This window comes from Hyaena hyaena, unplaced genomic scaffold (genome assembly GCF_003009895.1).
Source record: "Hyaena hyaena isolate Hyena2069 unplaced genomic scaffold, ASM300989v1 scaffold_192, whole genome shotgun sequence".
In the NCBI taxonomy this organism is placed as follows: domain Eukaryota; kingdom Metazoa; phylum Chordata; class Mammalia; order Carnivora; family Hyaenidae; genus Hyaena; species Hyaena hyaena.
The window spans coordinates 45356-64737 of record NW_024080825.1 but is presented as its reverse complement, the minus strand read 5'-3'; the positions used below and the strand labels follow the sequence as shown (position 1 = coordinate 64737).

The 19382-nt window shown below is 39.8% G+C and overlaps 1 protein-coding gene across 1 annotated transcript; it reads left to right on the top strand.

Annotated features, from left to right (window-relative positions):
• The first annotated feature begins 7763 nt into the window (after positions 1–7763).
• On the top strand, positions 7764–11976 carry LOC120237885 (tubulin alpha-1B chain). The gene is made up of 4 exons (XM_039241347.1): positions 7764–7869; positions 9930–10152; positions 10294–10442; positions 10782–11976. The coding sequence occupies exons 1-4, from the start codon at positions 7867–7869 to the stop codon at positions 11760–11762; spliced, it is 1356 nt and encodes a 451-aa protein (XP_039097278.1). The 5' UTR covers positions 7764–7866; the 3' UTR covers positions 11763–11976.
• Positions 11977–19382: the final 7406 nt, after the last annotated feature.

Genomic DNA, 19382 nt, shown 5'->3' with positions numbered 1-19382 from the left:
CACAAACATAGTATTAACTGAAATAAGCCATATATAAAAAGAATCTATTCCAGGACACCTGGGTGGCTCAATCGGTTAAGCAATTGACTTTGGCTCAGGTCATGATCTCACGGTTCTGTGAGTTCGAGCCCTGCATGGGGCTCTGTGCTGACAGTTCAGAGCCCGGAGCCTGCTTTGGATTCTGTGTCTCCCTCTCTCTCTGCCCCTCCCCTGCTTAAGCTCTGTCTCTCAAAAATAAACATTTTAAAAAAAGAATCTATTCCATTTTCATAAAGTTCAAGAACAGGCAGGGGCATCTGGGTGGCTCAGTCAGTTGAGCAGCTGACTTTGACTCAGGTCATGATTTCAGTTCATGAGTTTGAGCCCCATGTCAGACTCTGCTGACAGCTCAGAGCCTGGAGCCCGCTTCAGATTCTGTGTCTCCCTCTCTCGCTGCCCTTCCCCTGCTCTCTCTCTCTCTCTCTCAAAAATAAAAATAAACATTAAAATTTTTTATAAAAGAAAAACAGGCAAAACAATTCTACTGTGCTAGATGTCAGTGGTATAACCTTTGAGGGCAGATAATGACTGGGTAGAGGTACAAGGGGGAGGCTTCTCAGAGAGCGATAATGTTCAGTTTCTTAATCTGCATGTTGGTTACACTAGCAATAATGTTAAGTTAGCAAAAATTCATCAAAATGTACATTTATGATTGCTGAGAATTTATGTATGTATAACCTTCAATAAAAAGTTTTCAAAATAGGGGCGCCTGGGTGGCTTAGTCGGTTAAGCGTCCGACTTTCGCTTAGGTCATGATCTCGCAGTTCGTGGGTTCGAGCCCCGCGTCGGGCTCTGTGCTGACTGCCAGCTCAGAGCCTGGAGCCTGTTTCAGTCTGTGACTCCCTCTCTCTCTGACCCTCCCCTGCTCATGCTGTCTCTCTCTCTCCTAGAAATAAATAAAACATTAAAAAAAAAAAGTTTTCAAAATAAAGAAGAAAAAGGAAAGGCTTTTCACTTGGTGAACATAATGGCATACACATGAACTGTGTTTCTCAGTCAGTAGCATAACTTGAAATTCTGGGTTATACTTGGAGAATTCTATCCTCATACCATACCACCAGCATATAATGCTGTTGTCATCAGGTTTCAAATATGCATCTCCACCCTTCTAAGTCTTGACCTTTCTTAGATTATCAGTGGCCTCCAAGACTTTGGTCCTCAATCCGTCTATCACCTCAAACTATGTAACATTCAACTGCAAGACCACACAACTGATTGGCTCTACCCTCAACAACCACCCCACCACCACCACCACACACACAACACAAACATACACTTCCTGCTCAGACTCGTGTCCCTTCTCAACTTCCCTATTTTCTTTTTCTTTTTCTGTTTTTTAAGTAAGCTCTATACCCAACATGGGGCTTGAACTCACTACCCTGAGACCAACAGCTGCATGTTCCACTGATTGAGCCTGCCAAGCACTCCCATCAACTTACCTATTTTTGCAGAAAGCACCACTACCATTTCATTCTCTTAGTTCGCCAAGTTCAAAACTTTAAGGGTTAATTTTTACTCTCTCCTTTTTGCCTCATGGCCAGCCAGTCACTACTGGGACTTTTTTCCTTTGGATGGTCTCTTCTATTATCCCTTTCTATTATTCATCCCCACTGTAATTATGAAGGTCTGAGAACTTCTGCTTGTATTATTGCAATAACCTCCTTATTGGTGCCATTATCTCCAGTCTCTTTCCCTACTCCACTTACCTACCAAATTAATTTTATAAAAATTAACACATTAATATTAATATTAATTTTATTTAAATGCTGTTTACTCTTTTCTATAAGAATATAACAGCTTCCCATTATTTATGGACTCAAGTCCAAACTCTTTCTTCAGTCTAGAGCTCAAAATGCTTAACTACTCCACTCCCCACATAGAACACATCACCCACAATTTCTCTGCCCAAATCAAGACAACGTTTTTGCTCTCCCTTGTACAGGAACCAGGTCAGCATCATACTATGTCTTTGCTAATATTATGTTCACTGTTTAAAGAACTCACTCTACTCCTGTCCCATTTGGTTACCAGCCACCATTCCTAGTGAAGGCTTCCATAATAAACCATAGGTCTTAATATAAGGATTTTTCCCTTCTTCTGAAACTTCTATAACTTTCTATTCAAGATAGTACACAATAAATTGTGAAGTAGATAAAATTTGTCTTCATCATCCACTATTTTCTCTTCTTAGTACTTATTTTATTAAGAAATTCTTAATTTATTAAGTTTCAAACATACCCAAAAATAGAGAAAACAGTTTAATGAACTCCATATACATATAATTAAAGTTTAACAATTTTCAAGACTTTTGCCACAATTTTTATCTATCATTTTTTTCCCTTGTTTCTTTCCTGAAATATTTTAAAGCAAATCTCAGACCTTATCTAGTTTAATACACCATACTTCTGTATGCATCTCTAAAAATTATGGATATTTTCTTACATAGCCACACCGCCATCAACACATTTAGTTTTTATTTTTTAATGTTCATTTATTTTTGAGAGAGAGAGAGAGAGAGAGAGAATGAGACGGAGGGGCAGAGAGAGAGGGAGACACAGAATCTGAAGCAGGCTCCAGGTTCTGAGCTCTCAGCACAGAGCCTGATATAGGGCTGGGATTCACGAACCATGAGATCTTGACCTTAGCCAGTTGGACATTTAACCAACGGAGGCACCCAGGCGCCCTGCCATCAATACATTTAATAAAATTAATAATAATTTGTTGGTATTATCTAATGATCAGTCCATATTCAAATTTGCTGGTTATCTCTAAAATGTTTTACATTTGGTTTGTTGGAATCAGGATCCAAACAATATCCATTGTTATCTTGGTAGTTAGTCTCCAATATCTCTTCTAACCTACAGCAGTCCCCCTTTCTCACCTTCTTTACCCCATGCCACCACTCATCTGGTGCAGAAACAAGATAATTTGTCCTACAGAATGTCCCACACTTTGCATTTGTCTGTTCACCTCCCTGTGATGTCATCTGACTTGTTCCTATAAATGGAAGTTAGCTCTAAAAGTTTGGTTAGATTTAGCACAGCTGTTTCTGATGCACTTTCATAGGTGACGCTATGTGCTTCCTATCACATCACATCACAGGTTCACAAGGTCTGGTTGTCCCACTTTTAGTGATGCTAACATTGATCAGTGAGTTCACTCGATAATAGCTGAATCCTTTCATTTAAAAAATCCCCATCAGGGGTGCCTGGGTAGCTCAGTCAGTTAAGCATCTGACTTTGGCTCAGGTCATGATCTTAAGGCTCATGAGTTTGAGCCCCACATGGGTCTCTGTGCTGAGAGCTCAGAGACTGGAGCCTGCTTCACATTCTATGTCTCCCTCTTTCTCTGGCCCTCCCCTGCTTGTGTCTTCTCTCTCTCTCTCTCTCTCTCAAAAATAGACATTAAAAAAGTTCCCCATCAACATTTTATCAGAGTTTTTATCCACTGATGGTATCTGCTTGAATAAATTACTTCATTAGGGGATGTAAGGGCAATTTTTCTAATTCTATTACTTACATATTCACTAGTTGACATTACTCTATAAAACTCTATAAAACAATGATTTTCCCTAATTAACTTGGGTCATTTGGTTACCTTGAAATATAGTTTATACAGGAAATGCAGGACAAATGCTCAAATCTTTATTTATTTGATTGCCAAAATGTAGAGTATGGATTTGCTGCCCTAGTTACTTCCAGTGGTGCAACGGTATCAGATGATTATTTTTAATTAACTTATTTCTATTTTTATTTTTCCTTTGTGGGATATCTTTATGAACTCATGGTTTATATCATTAAACCTTTTATTATAAAAATGGGATAAGCACAAAAATGAATAAAACATAATTCTATAGCATAGCAAATAATTATAAAGTAAATATCTAGCTTTTATAGCTCTTTTGCCTCCCTCCTCCCTATCTCTCAGGAAATTAGCTGAATTTTGACATAATTTTAAATCAATATGTCCTTTTACAGATTTTGAAGTATTAAAGCAGCCATATTAAGGATATGGGAGTTTCATCTTAAAACTAACAGGCAGCCATTGATCTGCTTTAAGCAATGAAGTGACATGATCTGTATTATGTTACATGATCTGTGACATATATCATAATAAAATCACTCTGGCTGTTGTGTGAAGACTGAACTGGGTGGCGTTAGGAGTATGTGTATAGAAAATTCAGGAGGCCACTGCAATTGTCCAGGCAAAAGATGATGTACTTACTAGAATGAAGGCAGTAGAGATGGAAGAAAAGAATAAGATCTGAGAGAGATTTAGAAGTAGACTTGACAGGACTCAGTGACTGATTCTATGCTGGTCAGAAAAGGAGAGGGAGACAGCAAGAGTAATTCTTGTTTCTGATTTGAGAAACCAGATATATACTGCTCCACTTACTGAGCAAGAGAAACTTGTAGAGGTGCATATTTATGAGAAGATAACTAGTTCAACTGGGGATACCTGTGAGAAACCCAGCCAGAGACTGTAAGTTTACTACACAATCGGGAACTAAGAAGAATTATTAAGAAATGATGGGCATATACAAAGGATTTGCAGCCTGGGGAATGAATGCACTTACCGTCTATTAGAAGTGACTAAGATCATATAGAATAAAATGAGGAAAGGGGCGCCTGGATGTCTCAGTTAGTTAAGTAACTGACTCTTGGTTTTGACTTATGTCATGATCTCACAGTTCGTGAGTTCGAGCCCCACTTCCACACTGTCAGTGTGGAGCCTGTTTGGGATTTTTCTCTCTCTCTCTGACCCTTCCCCACTCACTCTCTCTGTCTCTCTCGAAATAAATAAACTTTTAAAAAATTTTAAATAAAATGAGGAAAGAGTCTAGGACTGAACCTTGAGAAACTTGAACATTTAAAGACTGGGAGAGGAGAAACCAGCAGAGAGAGAGAACAAACAAACAAACAAAATGTAAGAGGGAAACCCAGAAAATGTAGAGTTTTGGGGTGCCTGGGTGGCTCGGTCAGTTAAGTGTACAACTCTTGAGTTCAGCTCAGGTTATAAGCTCACAGTTCGTGAGATCAAGCCCCATGTTGGGCTTTGCACTTAGAGCATGGAGTCTGTTTGAGATTCTCCCTCTCCCTCTCTCTCTCTGCCCCTTCCTCATTTGTGTTCTCTTGCTTTCTCTCTCTCAAAATAAATAAATAAACATTTTAAAAAGGCAAAATACTTATTAAATACCTTTAAATTACTAAGCATTATGATAGTTAATGAAAATATCCACAGAGAGAAACCGTTCATTTAATTCAACAAACATGTATAATGTCTAGTGTATGCTTGGCACTTTGCCAGGGACTAAGATTCACATTTTAATGGAGAAGAGATGTAGACACACAAATAATTTAAATTCTACAAATATAAAAGAAAAGATGTATTATGATAATCTTACCGTGGACAAGAACGAACCCCTTAGCAGAATGCTTATGCATGTATGTTTATGTAAGTTAAAGAAACTGGCAGACAAAAATAAGAAGTGAACTAGTAAAAAAATTTCTAACATTTTGCATGCCATTAAGTCAGATAATGAGCTAAAAAAGAACAGATTAGTTATTTCCCCTGCTCTCCCACTTAATATATTTAAGGTTATCAGTGCTCAAATAATCTATTTCTGACCTAGATCTTATTGTTACTTATACCCACAGGGAGAAAAAAAATCCTCATTTGCATAAGGAACAGAATAGCTCTGAGATAGAATTACAAAGAATCAATTGCATGAACACACCTCTCTTTTATTTAATCTTCCGTAAACTGCATAAAGAACTGAGACTCTTGGGGAAATGACATCTTTCTTTTATATTGTAAAGAAAATAAAATTCTCATTCCGTAAGGAAAGCTTTACACACTTTACCATGGTCCAGCGGTGTTTCATTTATTTATTAAAATTTTATAAGAAGTACTTTCAATGAGTTACTTATAAATCCTGAGACTGCCCACTGCCATTTAATTCCTGTTTTTATTAAATGTACTTCTGGGTTAAGAAAGAAGCATTCAAGTCGTCCTTAATTCTTTCGTCTTTTTATTGAAATAAACCTTTATTTGGTAAAGGGATGGAGATAAGATGATGCTGAAGGTTGTTTTTCCTATGAAATATGCAAAAATAATAGATAAAATACTTTGTGTTGGGTTTTATTTTTTCTAGGGAGATGACTGCTGCAAATCTGAACAAGTTAAGCAGAGCCGTGGATAGCAAGCTAGAAAAATCCATGGCAGCCATTGTCACATCACAACCTGAAGCAGCTGTCTCAAGTCCCTCCCTCCCACGCCTGCTGGGCTTGCTAGCCCAGCAGGAATGAATGGGCTCTGCAGAGCACTGTAAATGGTGCTGCAGACCCCGAAAATCTGTTGCTGAAAACTGAACATAAAAATTACCTGTCAAAATATAAATTTTCACCTTTGGTAACCATAACAAACGTCTTTATGTCATTAGCAATGTCAGGTGGTAATCAGTCCAAGGTCTCATTCTGCATAGCCCATCCTTGTTGATAATAGAATCTTTCTAAATAGCAAAAGAATGCTACTGCAATCTATTTCCTAGGGGTGAAAGCAAAGCTTTTTTGTCTCAAGAGCCAACTGAGCAACCATCAGAGTCTAGCTGAATAGCAACGGTGTAAGGCTGGCTACAATTTCCACAGAAGCCCAGTCTCTGAGGAGAATTCACGCAAGAACTACCAAAAAAGAAAAATGCAGTTATTGAGCTGACATGGTTGTCTGTGGATGGAGGCAAAATTACAAAATAGACTTTTGTACATTGTATAGAGGTCTCCTTTTTAATTTGGTATCTTAGTTTTTCTTTTCTTTCTGGAAAAAAAAAAGAAGAAGAAGAATGCAGAATATTAACTGCATGCACAGGTAGTAGTACCAGCTCCTGAACTCAAATCTACATCAGGAAAGACAATTCATTTAAAGGAACAATACACTAAATAAAACATATTACATAGACTTCTGGTAAAGGAATATTTCTAGGAGACTATTTAACTATGGTATGTTCATTAGATCTTCAGTATCCTGTTATAACTACTTGTGTGCTTCCATATTTAGTATGGTTTTCTTCCATCTTTCCTTTTTGTTTAGCTCTTTGGGGGAGGGGTACAAAAAAGGTCTTAAAATGAATTACTTGAACCTGAAAAATCGTTTTGGATGGTTCTACTATTTAGCCTTTTTTTATATTAAAAAATTACATTTATTCAAGCCATTTTAAGCATCATTCCCATCTTCTCTCCTACTTTATTTGTAAAGCAATTAGAGATGTTGAAGCCTTAGCGAATGTAGTAAAATTTAGAATACTTTGAGAGAGAGGCTGGGAGTAATTTTCTGTTAAATATTTCATCTCAACACAAAATCTGTGATATAAGTGTTGGGGAAAACCTACATTGGTGATTTCAGCTGTAGTGTGACGTTTAAGCAGTATAAAAATCATACAGTTCAAGTTCCCTTTCTTCTCTTCACCCCCCACCCAACCCCACCCCATAATGGATGCTCGGCTGACTGTTTTCGCACAGTCTCTTTGTCTGAAGGATGCAAACAGTCTATGGATGCTAGGGAAAAAGGGGTGGGGGAGAGATTACCTCATCCCATGTCGCCTGCACCAATCACCACTCTCCTGTCGTGGCTTCTCCAGGCAGATCGAGGGGTCTGGTCCAACAGGAAAAGGCCCCAGCCCATCCCCATGGTGACCGAGTTGTATATAGGGAGCCGCATCCGCCCATGTGCCGCAGGTTCTCTTACATCGACCGCCTAAGAGTCGCGCTGTAAGAAGCAACAACCTCTCCTCTTCCTCTCCGCCATCTGCTCGGCCGCCGCAAAGCAGCAACCATGGTAAGAATCTTCTTTCTCTGGCTCTTTGTGGCCGTTGGGTGGGGTCAGTCCCCCAAAATCTACTTGGAAAATTTTAAGCCCTCTTTCCTTTATAACTTCTTTGGGTAGGGGTAGCCTTATGCTTTGTCTGCGAGGTTTAGCTTTGCTGCCCCAAATCCGTGAGTCCGGCCGTGCCGCAGTGCGGGGTACAGAACTGCGCCCAGGGCGCAGCAGAACCGTGGCGGAAGAACAAAGGCGGCGCAGACGGAGTTCTTGTTACATGAGCCCTTCCGAGCTGCAGGCGGCCCATCTGTCGGTGACGAAAGGGTCTGGGGCAGGGAAAGGCAGTCGTCGCCTGCTCCGTCCCAGTGTCTGTGCGCACGGTACTCATGGAGAGGCTCTTTTCTTCCTGGCGTTGTTCCCAGGGGGAGGGAGAAAAGTCCCGAAAGACCCGGGGTGTAGCTGGGAAAGGGGGAGGGGAGAAGGACAGGGACAAAGCGGAGCCTTGGGTTAGTATAAAAAGATCCTCCACGGTTCGTTGGCAGCTTAGAAAGATACCCGTATATTAACGCGAAAAAAAAAAGGGGGGGGTTAGTTTCTGTTGGAGCCCCTGGCAGCCGGCGTCGGGGTGGCGCAGGGGCGGAGTTGTTTGTTTCTGGCTTCTCTGGCCTTAAAGCCACTGGGCGGGGTTCCCCCTCACTAAACCTCCTCTGTCATAAGACTTTTAATAAAATCCTTTCATCACTGTGGAACTGTAGGCGTTAAAAGGTTTTTCATCCAGTTAAAACTTAGATGAAATATTTTTTTCTTAAGATGCAAAATCGCAGTTCACCTGACAAGCACTTTAAAGTCTGGTCGGGGGCCGCCCCGCCCTGACTGGTTAGTGTGTGTGTGTGTGTGTGTGTGTGTGTGTGTGTGTGTGTGCGCGCACGCGCGCTAGCCGAACGTTCAGTCAGAGGGAAAGCCCACTTTGAGAGCCAGGGTACCCTAAAGCCCGGGATCCAGGGAAACGCCCTTCCCCTCCCCACCCCACCCCCACCAATATGTCAGTGAGTAGACAATAGACAGACAATGGAAGTTGAAGGCATAAAGACAGTAGAGAAGAAAATCTCTTATTGAACATGATGAGTATGAATATTCATTGGTGAGTAGAGAATCTCAAAATGAAAATACTATTTTGCTGTTTTAAATAAATATTTCATTTTCCTTTCACTGGGCTTTTATTAGGTAGCTCTCATGTAATATTTTTCTAATTTAAGAACTGTTGTTTTAAAGATACTAACAATTTTTCAGTTTTTTGCAGTGGAGAAGATTCTGGAAAGACTTCTTTTTAAGTAATGAAAATGCTGCAGACAAAGAACTATACTCTCTGTCCAGCTGTCTTTTGTTCTAGTGCATCTTCATTAATTCATTTCAATTTAAGCATATGGTCCCAGCCTGGGTCAGAGGAAGAAAACTGGCAGAATAGCACAATGAGATCATGTAGGCAGTTTCTGGAAATAGAACTTACTCTGTTAAATAATGTAGCAGACAGAACAGGCTAGTACCAGGCACAGCAAATGCAGCAATGCAGAAGGCAGACCTTATTTAGCTTCCAATCTTCTAGTACTAATGGATTCTGCAGATAGACTGCAAAGGGGTGTGGCATCTAGCCTCAACTGCAGCACAGATGTCCATGTTAAAATACCAAGTCATATGAACAAGAAACTCTGATCCTTTTTTAAAGGGAAGGTGGTAGTAATATTGATTCCAATTAACTAATGATTGAATTGAATTTACTGCATCTTACTAAATCTGTGCTTTAAATATTTTTTACATACAAAAAAACTTCTCTTCAAGCATGGCTATGGGAACAATGGGCTTGCACATGTACTGAACAGTGCAACATTTTTATTCAGACCACACCCATCTGCAGCATTTGGAGCAGCTGTTTTTCCTTAATCATTTCTATCGAGTTAGGGATAATCTCAAGTAAACTTGAAGAATACCTGTATATTATTAGAAATATTTTCAGATATTTACTGAAACTTCAAAATGCTAACACAACCTCATTTTAAATTTTCCTCTTTTCCTCCCCACAGCGTGAATGCATCTCTATCCACGTTGGCCAGGCTGGTGTCCAGATCGGCAATGCCTGCTGGGAGCTCTATTGCCTGGAACATGGCATCCAGCCCGATGGCCAGATGCCAAGTGACAAGACCATTGGGGGAGGAGATGACTCCTTCAACACCTTCTTCAGTGAGACGGGTGCTGGCAAGCATGTGCCCAGGGCCGTGTTTGTAGACCTGGAACCCACCGTCATTGGTGAGTTGGCCTCAGTAACCCAAGGGAGATCTCAGGGCTCTGGGACAGGAGGTGTGTCGTGAGGGCTCCACTGACGCCCGGGGGTTGAGCAGGCTTGTGCAGGTTGTTAGTGACGGTGGCTGCTTTGTTCTCCTCTTCCAGATGAAGTTCGCACTGGCACCTACCGCCAGCTCTTCCACCCTGAGCAGCTCATCACAGGCAAGGAAGATGCTGCCAATAACTATGCCCGAGGGCACTACACCATCGGCAAGGAGATCATTGACCTTGTCTTGGACCGAATTCGGAAGCTGGTATGTTTCTTCTCAGGAATAAAGTAAATAATGATCCTAAGGAAGACATTTGAAGTACGATCTTTTCATTTCAAACACAGAATAGAAATATCATGGAGTGAGGAAAACTGGTAAATTATTCCTTTATACGGTTTTAAAGTTTTCAACAGAAACATGAATTGCTTGGTGTCATTTTTATAAGTGTCAGTGAAGATATATTAAATGAAATGCTTTGTGATTCTGGGAAGGTCTACATGTACATAAAAGTGTTTCTTGTCAAAGTAAGATCTATATTCTTAGAATTGTATGAAAGCTGAAAAATACATATAATCTGTCTTCTCTCTTCCTTGTTTCTAACAGGCTGACCAGTGCACAGGTCTTCAGGGCTTCTTGGTTTTCCACAGCTTTGGAGGGGGAACCGGTTCCGGGTTCACCTCCCTGCTGATGGAACGTCTCTCTGTCGATTATGGCAAGAAGTCCAAGCTGGAGTTCTCCATTTACCCAGCCCCCCAGGTTTCCACTGCTGTCGTTGAGCCCTACAACTCCATCCTCACTACCCACACCACCCTGGAGCACTCTGATTGTGCCTTCATGGTAGACAACGAGGCCATCTATGACATCTGTCGTAGAAACCTCGATATCGAACGCCCAACCTACACTAACCTTAATTGTTTTATTTGTCAGATTGTGTCCTCCATCACTGCTTCCCTCAGATTTGATGGAGCCCTGAATGTCGATCTGACAGAATTCCAGACCAACCTGGTGCCCTATCCCCGCATCCACTTCCCTCTGGCCACATACGCCCCTGTCATCTCTGCTGAGAAAGCCTACCATGAGCAGCTTTCTGTGGCAGAGATCACCAATGCATGCTTTGAGCCAGCCAACCAGATGGTGAAATGTGACCCTCGCCATGGTAAATACATGGCTTGCTGCCTGTTGTACCGTGGTGACGTGGTTCCCAAAGATGTCAATGCTGCCATTGCCACCATCAAGACCAAGCGTACCATCCAGTTTGTGGACTGGTGCCCCACTGGCTTCAAAGTCGGCATTAATTACCAGCCTCCCACTGTGGTGCCTGGTGGAGACCTGGCCAAAGTACAGCGAGCTGTGTGCATGCTGAGCAACACCACAGCCATCGCTGAGGCCTGGGCTCGCCTGGACCACAAGTTTGACCTGATGTATGCCAAGCGTGCCTTTGTTCACTGGTATGTGGGTGAGGGCATGGAGGAAGGAGAGTTTTCTGAGGCCCGTGAGGACATGGCTGCCCTTGAGAAGGATTATGAGGAGGTTGGTGTGGATTCTGTTGAAGGAGAGGGTGAAGAGGAAGGAGAGGAATACTAAAGTTAAAAATGTCACAAAGGTGCTGCTTTTACAGGGAAGCTTATTCTGTTTTGAATATTGAAAAGTTGTGCTCTGATCAGTTAATTTGTATGTAGCAGTGTATACTCTCATATACAATTACTGACCTATGCTTTAAAACACAACGCTTTGTTAAAGATCCAAGCTGTCCATTTCTCTGATGGGTTTGAATAAAGTATTCCCTGTCTTAAATGAATTCAGTCTTGTGTTTTCTATTTGGGTGTCTGAAATTCATGTATTTTGTTCTGAGAAGAAAGGATAACTGTTGACTGTGGTTTATACATGTACTATGAAGTGACATTTTTTAATTTTAAATTTTAGTATAGTATAAAACTCAATCATTAAATACAGAATAACTAAAAATTACCGTTAGATAAAATCCATGCAATTCTTAGATTCTGGCTCCACTATATGTTACTTAACTGCTAGTACTCTTTAGAATTGATATTTAGTAATACACAGCCAAAGGTCTGGTTGCCTGCCGAGTCTCATATGAGCCACATAAAATGGTGAATATTCCAAATGCATTATCATGTCTTAAGAAGCTTATTTTTGGGGCATCTTGGTGGCTCAGTCAGTTAAGTGTCCGAATTTGGCTCAGGTCATGATTTCACGGTTCATGGGTTTGAGCCCTGCCTCGGGCTCTATGCTGACAGCTAGTTCAGAGCCTGGAGCCTGCTTCGGATCCTGTATCCCCCTCTCTTACCCTCCCCGGCTCACGCTGCCTCTCTCTGTCTCTCAGAAATAAATTTTTAAAAAAGCATTAAAAATTTTTTTTTAAAAGAAGCTTATTTTCAGGGCACCTAGGTGGCTCAGTTAAGCTTCCAACTTCAGCTCAGGTCATGATCAAATCTGTGGGTTCGAGTCCCGCATTGGGCTCTGTGCTGATAGCTCAGAGCCTGAAGCTGCTTCCAATTCTGTGTCTCCCTCTCTCTGCCCCTCCCCTGTTTGTACCTCTCTCTCTGTCACTGTCTCAAAAATAAACATTAAGAAAATTTTTTAACAAGAAACTTATTTTCATGCATTCTCATCTTGGCTTGTTTCTAATGCTGTCAGGTTTCATCTTCTCCGGGTTCTCAGAAGTTCGCTCTCCCAGCAATTGCTCCCTTGTTCCTTACTTTCTTCTTTCCAAACTTATTTTCAGCTAAATGTCCCAATGGAAAAGCCTTATAAATATATTCACTCTAATGTGTTAATTTTATATCCGAATTTTAACTTCCAAGCATATTATTATTTTAATATGGGCCCAATAACTTCAAAAAACAAAACTAATAGTGCAATTGTAGGCATCGGCACCAACATAGGGAGAGGAACAGTTTTGGACCAATGGCTTCTTCAACAATAGAGTTCAGCTGCCAGTCCAACTGAACAAAAGCTAAGGACCCATGAAGAGCAAATTGTCTTGTGCTATCACATATCTTGTTCTAGAATAATATCCAGTTGTGATGAAATGATTTTTTGGTATTAGCAGCCTATTTAATCTATTTTTCCTTTGACACTGCCAACAAAAGGGTGTAACACTATTATATATAAAAATACATTTTAATATTATATATATGTATTTTTAATTTTGAGAGAGAAAGAGCATGAGCAGGGGAGGAGGCAGAAGGAGAGAGACAGAATCTTAAGCAGTCTCCATGCTCCGCACAAAGCTAGACATGAGGCTCCATCCCATGATCTTGGAATCATTACCTGAGCCAAAATCAAGAATCGGGCACTCAACTGACTGAGCCACACAAGCGCCCTTTTTCCAAGTTAGTGGAAAAAATGAAAAATAAGAAATAAGCCAAAATCAACTAGCTTTAAAGCCAATCCAATAGTGTTCAGCAGTTTTAACTAGAAGCCAATGTGAACAGATCTGGGAGTAAAAAAAGGAAAACGCTTTACTTATTCAAATAAAAAACAATGTGACACCTAGATCAAATGTAAGTTTTTAATATGCATTCCCAGCATCTAGCAAAATATAAGGAATATGGTAATGTATGTACAATGTTTATTGGTTGAATGAGTAAAGCATAGGATAAAAGAAATATAACTATGGGGCGCCTGGGTGGTTCAGTCAGTTAAGCTACTGGCTTTGGCTCAGGTCATGATCTCACGGTTCATGGGTTTGAGCCCCTCGTCGGGCTCTGTGCTGACAGCTAGCTCAGAGCATGGAGCCTGCTTCAGATTCTGTGTGTCTCTCTCTCTCTCTGACCCTCCCCTGCTCACACTGTCTCTCTCTCTCTCAGAAATAAACAAAACATTAAAAAATTAAAAAATATATATAACTATAAAATTTAAAAGTCCCTATTATTCTAATTTTAATTGTAAATAACAGAATGAATTTATTATATATTTTCTATTATGAAAGAAAAAAAATCCATAATTTTGTCCACTGAAAAGGCCTAGGACCAATTTAGGAATGAGCATCCCTACCACTCAGATGGTGGTCTCTAAATACTATTTTCCACTAAAAGGAATCAGAATATTTAGAGATGTTCAAGCCTGGAGGAGAAAATATACAATTCAACCCCAAATATTTTCTCATGCCAGAAAGTGAGGAAGATATCAAAAACTAAAAGTCATCAAAAGGATTCAGGAATCAAGTAGAAGGGGATCTCATAGATGGTACAATGTAAGCACTGAAAATAATAGTGACTGCAGTGGGTTGAATTATAAAAAAATATGTTAAAACCCATAAGCTCATATTATTTTTTGCATGATTTATTTTTTATTTGAGAGAGAGAGAGAGTGCATGAGTGGGGGAGAGGAGCAGGGGGGTGGACGGGGAGAGAGAGAGAGAGAGAGAGAGAGAGAGAGAGAGAATCTTAAGCAGATTCCATGCTCAGCACAGAGCCCAACTAGGAGCTCGATCGCATGACCCTGGGATCATGACCTGACCTGAAATCAAGAGTGGGGCGCTCAACCGACTGAGCCACCCAGGCACCCCTATTTTCTGTGTGATTGAAAAACAATTGAGGGGCGCCTGGGTGGCTTAGTCGGTTAAGCGTCCGACTTTCGCTTAGGTCATGATCTCACGGTTCGTGGGTTCGAGCCCCGTGTCGGGCTCTGTGCTGACTGCCAGCTCGGAGCCTGGAGCGTATTTCAGAGTCTGTGTCTCCCTCTCTCTCTGACCCTCCCCTGCTCACGCTGTCTCTCTCTCTCTCTCTCTCTCTCTCCTAGAAATAAATAAAAATATTAAGAAAGAAAGAAAGAAAGAAAGAAAGAAAGAAAGAAAGAAAGAAAGAAAGAAAGAAAGAAAGAAAGAAAAACAATTGAGAGTGCCTGGGTGGCTCAGTCGGTTAAGCATCTAACTTCGACTCAGGTCATGATCTCACAGTTAGTGAGTTTGAGCCCCACATCAGGCTCTCTGCTGTCGGCACAGAGTCTGCTTCAAATTCTCTGTCTCCCTCTCTCTCTGCCTCTCCCCTGATCTCTCTCTCTCTCAAAAATGAAAAAACATTTTAAAAATTAAAAAAAAAATTGATGGGTTCCTGGGTGTCTCAGTTATTTCAGTACCTAGTTCTTGATTTTGGCTCAAGTCATGATCTCACGGTTGGTGGGACTGAGCCCTGTGTCAGGCTACATGCTCAAAGTGTGGAGCCTGCTTGAGATTCTCTCTCTCTCTATCTCTATCTCTGTCTCTCTCTCTCTGCCCCTCCCCCACATGCTCTCCCTGTCTCTCTCAAAATAAACATTAAAAAAAGAAACAATTGAAGACAGTATGGCAGTTCCTAAAAAAAAGGTAAACATAAAATTACTATATGATCTAAGAATTCCACTTCTGGATATATACCCAAAAGAATTTAAAGCAATGACTCAGATATTTTTGTACCTATGTCATATTAGCTTTGTTCACAAGAGCCAAAAGATGGAAGCAACCCTAATGTCCATTGATGGATGAATGATTAAACAAAATGTAGTATATACATACAATGTATCATTCAGCCTTAAAAAAATGAAATCCTGACACATACTGCAAATGGATAAACTTTGAAAACATTAAGCTTAGTGAAATAAGCCAGACACAAAAGGACAAATATTGTCTGATTGTACTTGTATGAGGTAACTACAACAGTCATATTCAGAGAGACAAAAAGTAGGATAGTGGTTACCAGGAGCTAAGGGGAAGAATATAATGATAGAAAATTATTTTTTTAAGTTTATTCATTTATTTTGAGAGAGAGAGAGAGAGAGAGACAGAGAGAGAGAGCAAGCTGGGTGAGGGGCAGAGAGAGAGAGGGAGAGAGAGAATCCCAAGCAGGCTCTGAGCTGCACAGAGCCCAGTGCAGGGCTTGACCTCACATACTGCAAGATCATGACCTGAGCCAAAACCAAGAATCGGGCACTTAACTGAATGAGACACCTAGGTGCCCCAGAAATTTTTTTTAAGTTTATTTATTTTGAGAGGGGATGGGAGGAGAAGGGCAAAGAGAGAGGGAGAGAGAGAATCCCTAGCAGGCTCTGCGCTGTCAGCACAGAACCTGACTCTGGGCTCAACCTCACGAACCATGAGATCATGACCTGAGGTGAAATCAAGAGTCAGATGCTTAATTGACTGAGTCGCCCAGGCACCCCAATAGGAAGCTATTACTAAACAGATTACAGAGTTTCAGTTTGCAATGACAAAAAAGGTCTGGGGGTACCTGGTTTGTTCAGTCAGAAGAGTCTGAGACTCTTCATCTCAGAATCATGACTTTGAGCCCCATGTTGGGTGTAGAGATTACTAATAAAAATAGATAAACTTAAAATTTTTTCTGAAGATGAATAGTGGTGATGGTTGTATAACAGTAAGAATGTACTTAATGCCACTAAATTGTACTGTAAAAGTGTTAAAATGGGGGTGCCTGGCTGGCTCAGTTGGTAGAATATGCAACCCTTGATCTTGGGTCTTAAATTCAAGACCCACATTGGGTAAAGAGATTACTTAAAAAAATGAAATATTTTTGGGGTGCCTGGGTGGCTCAGTCGGTTAAGCGTCTGACTTCAGTTCAGGTCATGATCTCACAGTTTGTGGGTTTGAGCCCTGCATCAGGCTCTGTGCTGACAGCTCAGAGCCTGGAGCCTGTCTTCAGATTCTGTATCTCCCTCTCTCTCTGACCCTCCCCTGCTCATGCTGTCTCTCTCTTTCTCTCTCTCAAAAAATAATTAATTAATTAATTAATTAATTAAAATATTTTCTAAAAATAATAAATCAATAAAAATAAATACATAAAAGGGTAAAAATGGTAAATTTTATATTTTATATATATTTCATCACAATAAGCAGTCAAAGTATAAACCAAAAACTAAAAACATATGGTTACCTTCAGGGGAGGGAACATGGTCTAACCAAACTTTGTATTTGTTGTATAGAAACATGTAACTATGTTATATAATTATAATTGTAATTATAATTACATAATTATACATATTGTAATAAAGAATTAAATCAAGGTGGAAAAATATCTAAAAACGAAAAGCAAAATGAAACAAATGAAAATAACCATGCATCAAGTTGTAGCTTTAACTACAGAATTAATTCCGAATTATTTCACCTGACTTTATTTTTTTTAAGCTTATTTATTTTGAGAGATAGAGACAGCACAAGTGGGGAAGAGGCAGAGACAGAGGGAGAGAGAGAATCCCAAGCATGCTGCATACCATCAGCCCAGAGCCTGATGTGGGGCCTGATCTCAAATGATGGTATCATGACCTAAGCAAATCAAGAGTCAGACTCTTAACCAACTGAACCACCCATGTTCCCTATTTCACCTGACTTTAACACACAGTAATTTGATTTTACATCCATAGTATGATCTATTCCAAAAAAAGGAAATCCAAAAGAACATAGCTGTTTTCAGTAATCATATTATTAGTAATATTTATAGTTTTGAAATTATTTATATTAGAATAAATAAAATTAATAATTCATTAATGTTATTAGTATATAAAACCTTAAAAGTTAGAATTGTATTACATATATTCAAGAAAGTGGATGAGTTTTAAATAGAGATATGGAGAAAAAGCCAAATCAAAATTTTAGAGATGAAAAAAGTATCTGAGATAAAAAATATACCAGATGGGTTTAACAGTAGATTAGACACCACAGAAAAGGATTAATGAATTGAAGACAAACAGTAAAAATTATCCAAATAAACACAGAACAAAAATAAACTAGAAAAATGGGGTGCCTGGGTGGCTTAGTCGGTTAAGCGTCCGACTTTCGCTTAGGTCATGATCTCGCAGTTCGTGGGTTTGAGCCCTGCGTTGGGCTCTGTGCTGCCTGCCAGCTCAGAGCCTGGAGCCTGTTTCAGTCTGTGACTCCCTCTCTCTCTGACCCTCCCCTGCTCACGCTGTCTCTCTCTCTCTCCTAGAAATAAATAAAACATTTAAAAAAATAAATAAATAAACTAGAAAAAAATGAATAAATGGGTACTAAATAGAACGCAAGCAGAAACAGACCGAAGATGACTCAGCATTTTTAAACAGTTTGTAAAGCTTCAGGAATGAGATTTTAAACTTTTAGGTATTACATTTTCTCATTTACAAACTGCTTTCAACATAAAATACAGTGCTATAGATAAATTTAAAATAAATTTTATAAATCTGTAAAGAGATTTTTTAAATGTTCATTTATTTATTTTGAGAGAAAGTGTGCATGTGTGCCTGTCTGCAAGCAAGGGAGGGGTAGAGATACAGGGCGAGAGAGAATCCCAAGCAGGCTCCATGCTACCAGAGCAGAGCCCAATGAGGGGCTTGAATCCATAAACTGTGAAACCACAACCTAAGCTGAAGTCTGACACTCAACCAACTGAGCCCCTCAGGTGCCCCTAAAGAGATGCTTCTAAGATTAGAATTACAAAATATTAAACACTTTGTTTTGTTTATTTATATATATATTTATTTTAGTTTATTTTTAACTGTAGTAAAATACACAAATCCTGACATTTGCCATCTTAACCATATTTTAAATACACAGGTCAGTAGTATTAAGTGCATTCACATGGTTGTGCAACCAATCTCCAGAACTCTCTTTATCTTGCAAAACTAAAACTTTATACCCATTATATAAACCCCCAATACCCCCTCCCCAGCCTCTGGCAACCACCATTTTACTTTATGTCTCCATAAATTTGAGTATTCTAGGTACATCTTTTTGTGACTAGCTTATTTCACTTAGCATAATGTCTTTAAGGTTCATCCATATTATAGTATGTGTCAGAATTTCCTTTCTTTTTAAGTCTGAATAATATCCCATTCTACAAATATACCACATTTTGTTTATCCATTCATCCATCCTTGGACATGAGGGTTGCTTCTACCATTTGGCTCTTGTGAATAATGCTCTTATGAACATTGGTATACAAATATCTCTTCCAGACCCTGCTCTTAATTCTTACAGTTATATATCCAGAAGTGGTGTTGCTGGATCATATGGTAATTCCATGTTTAAAGTTTTTGAGGAACTGCCATATTCTTTTCCACAGAGTCTATACCATCTTACATTCCAACAGTGTATAAGGGTTCCATATCCTTGCCAACACTTCTTATTTTCTATCGCTTTGGTTTTTGATGATAGTCATTTCAATGGGTATGAGGTGGTATCTCATTGTGGTTTTGATTTGCATTTCCTTAATG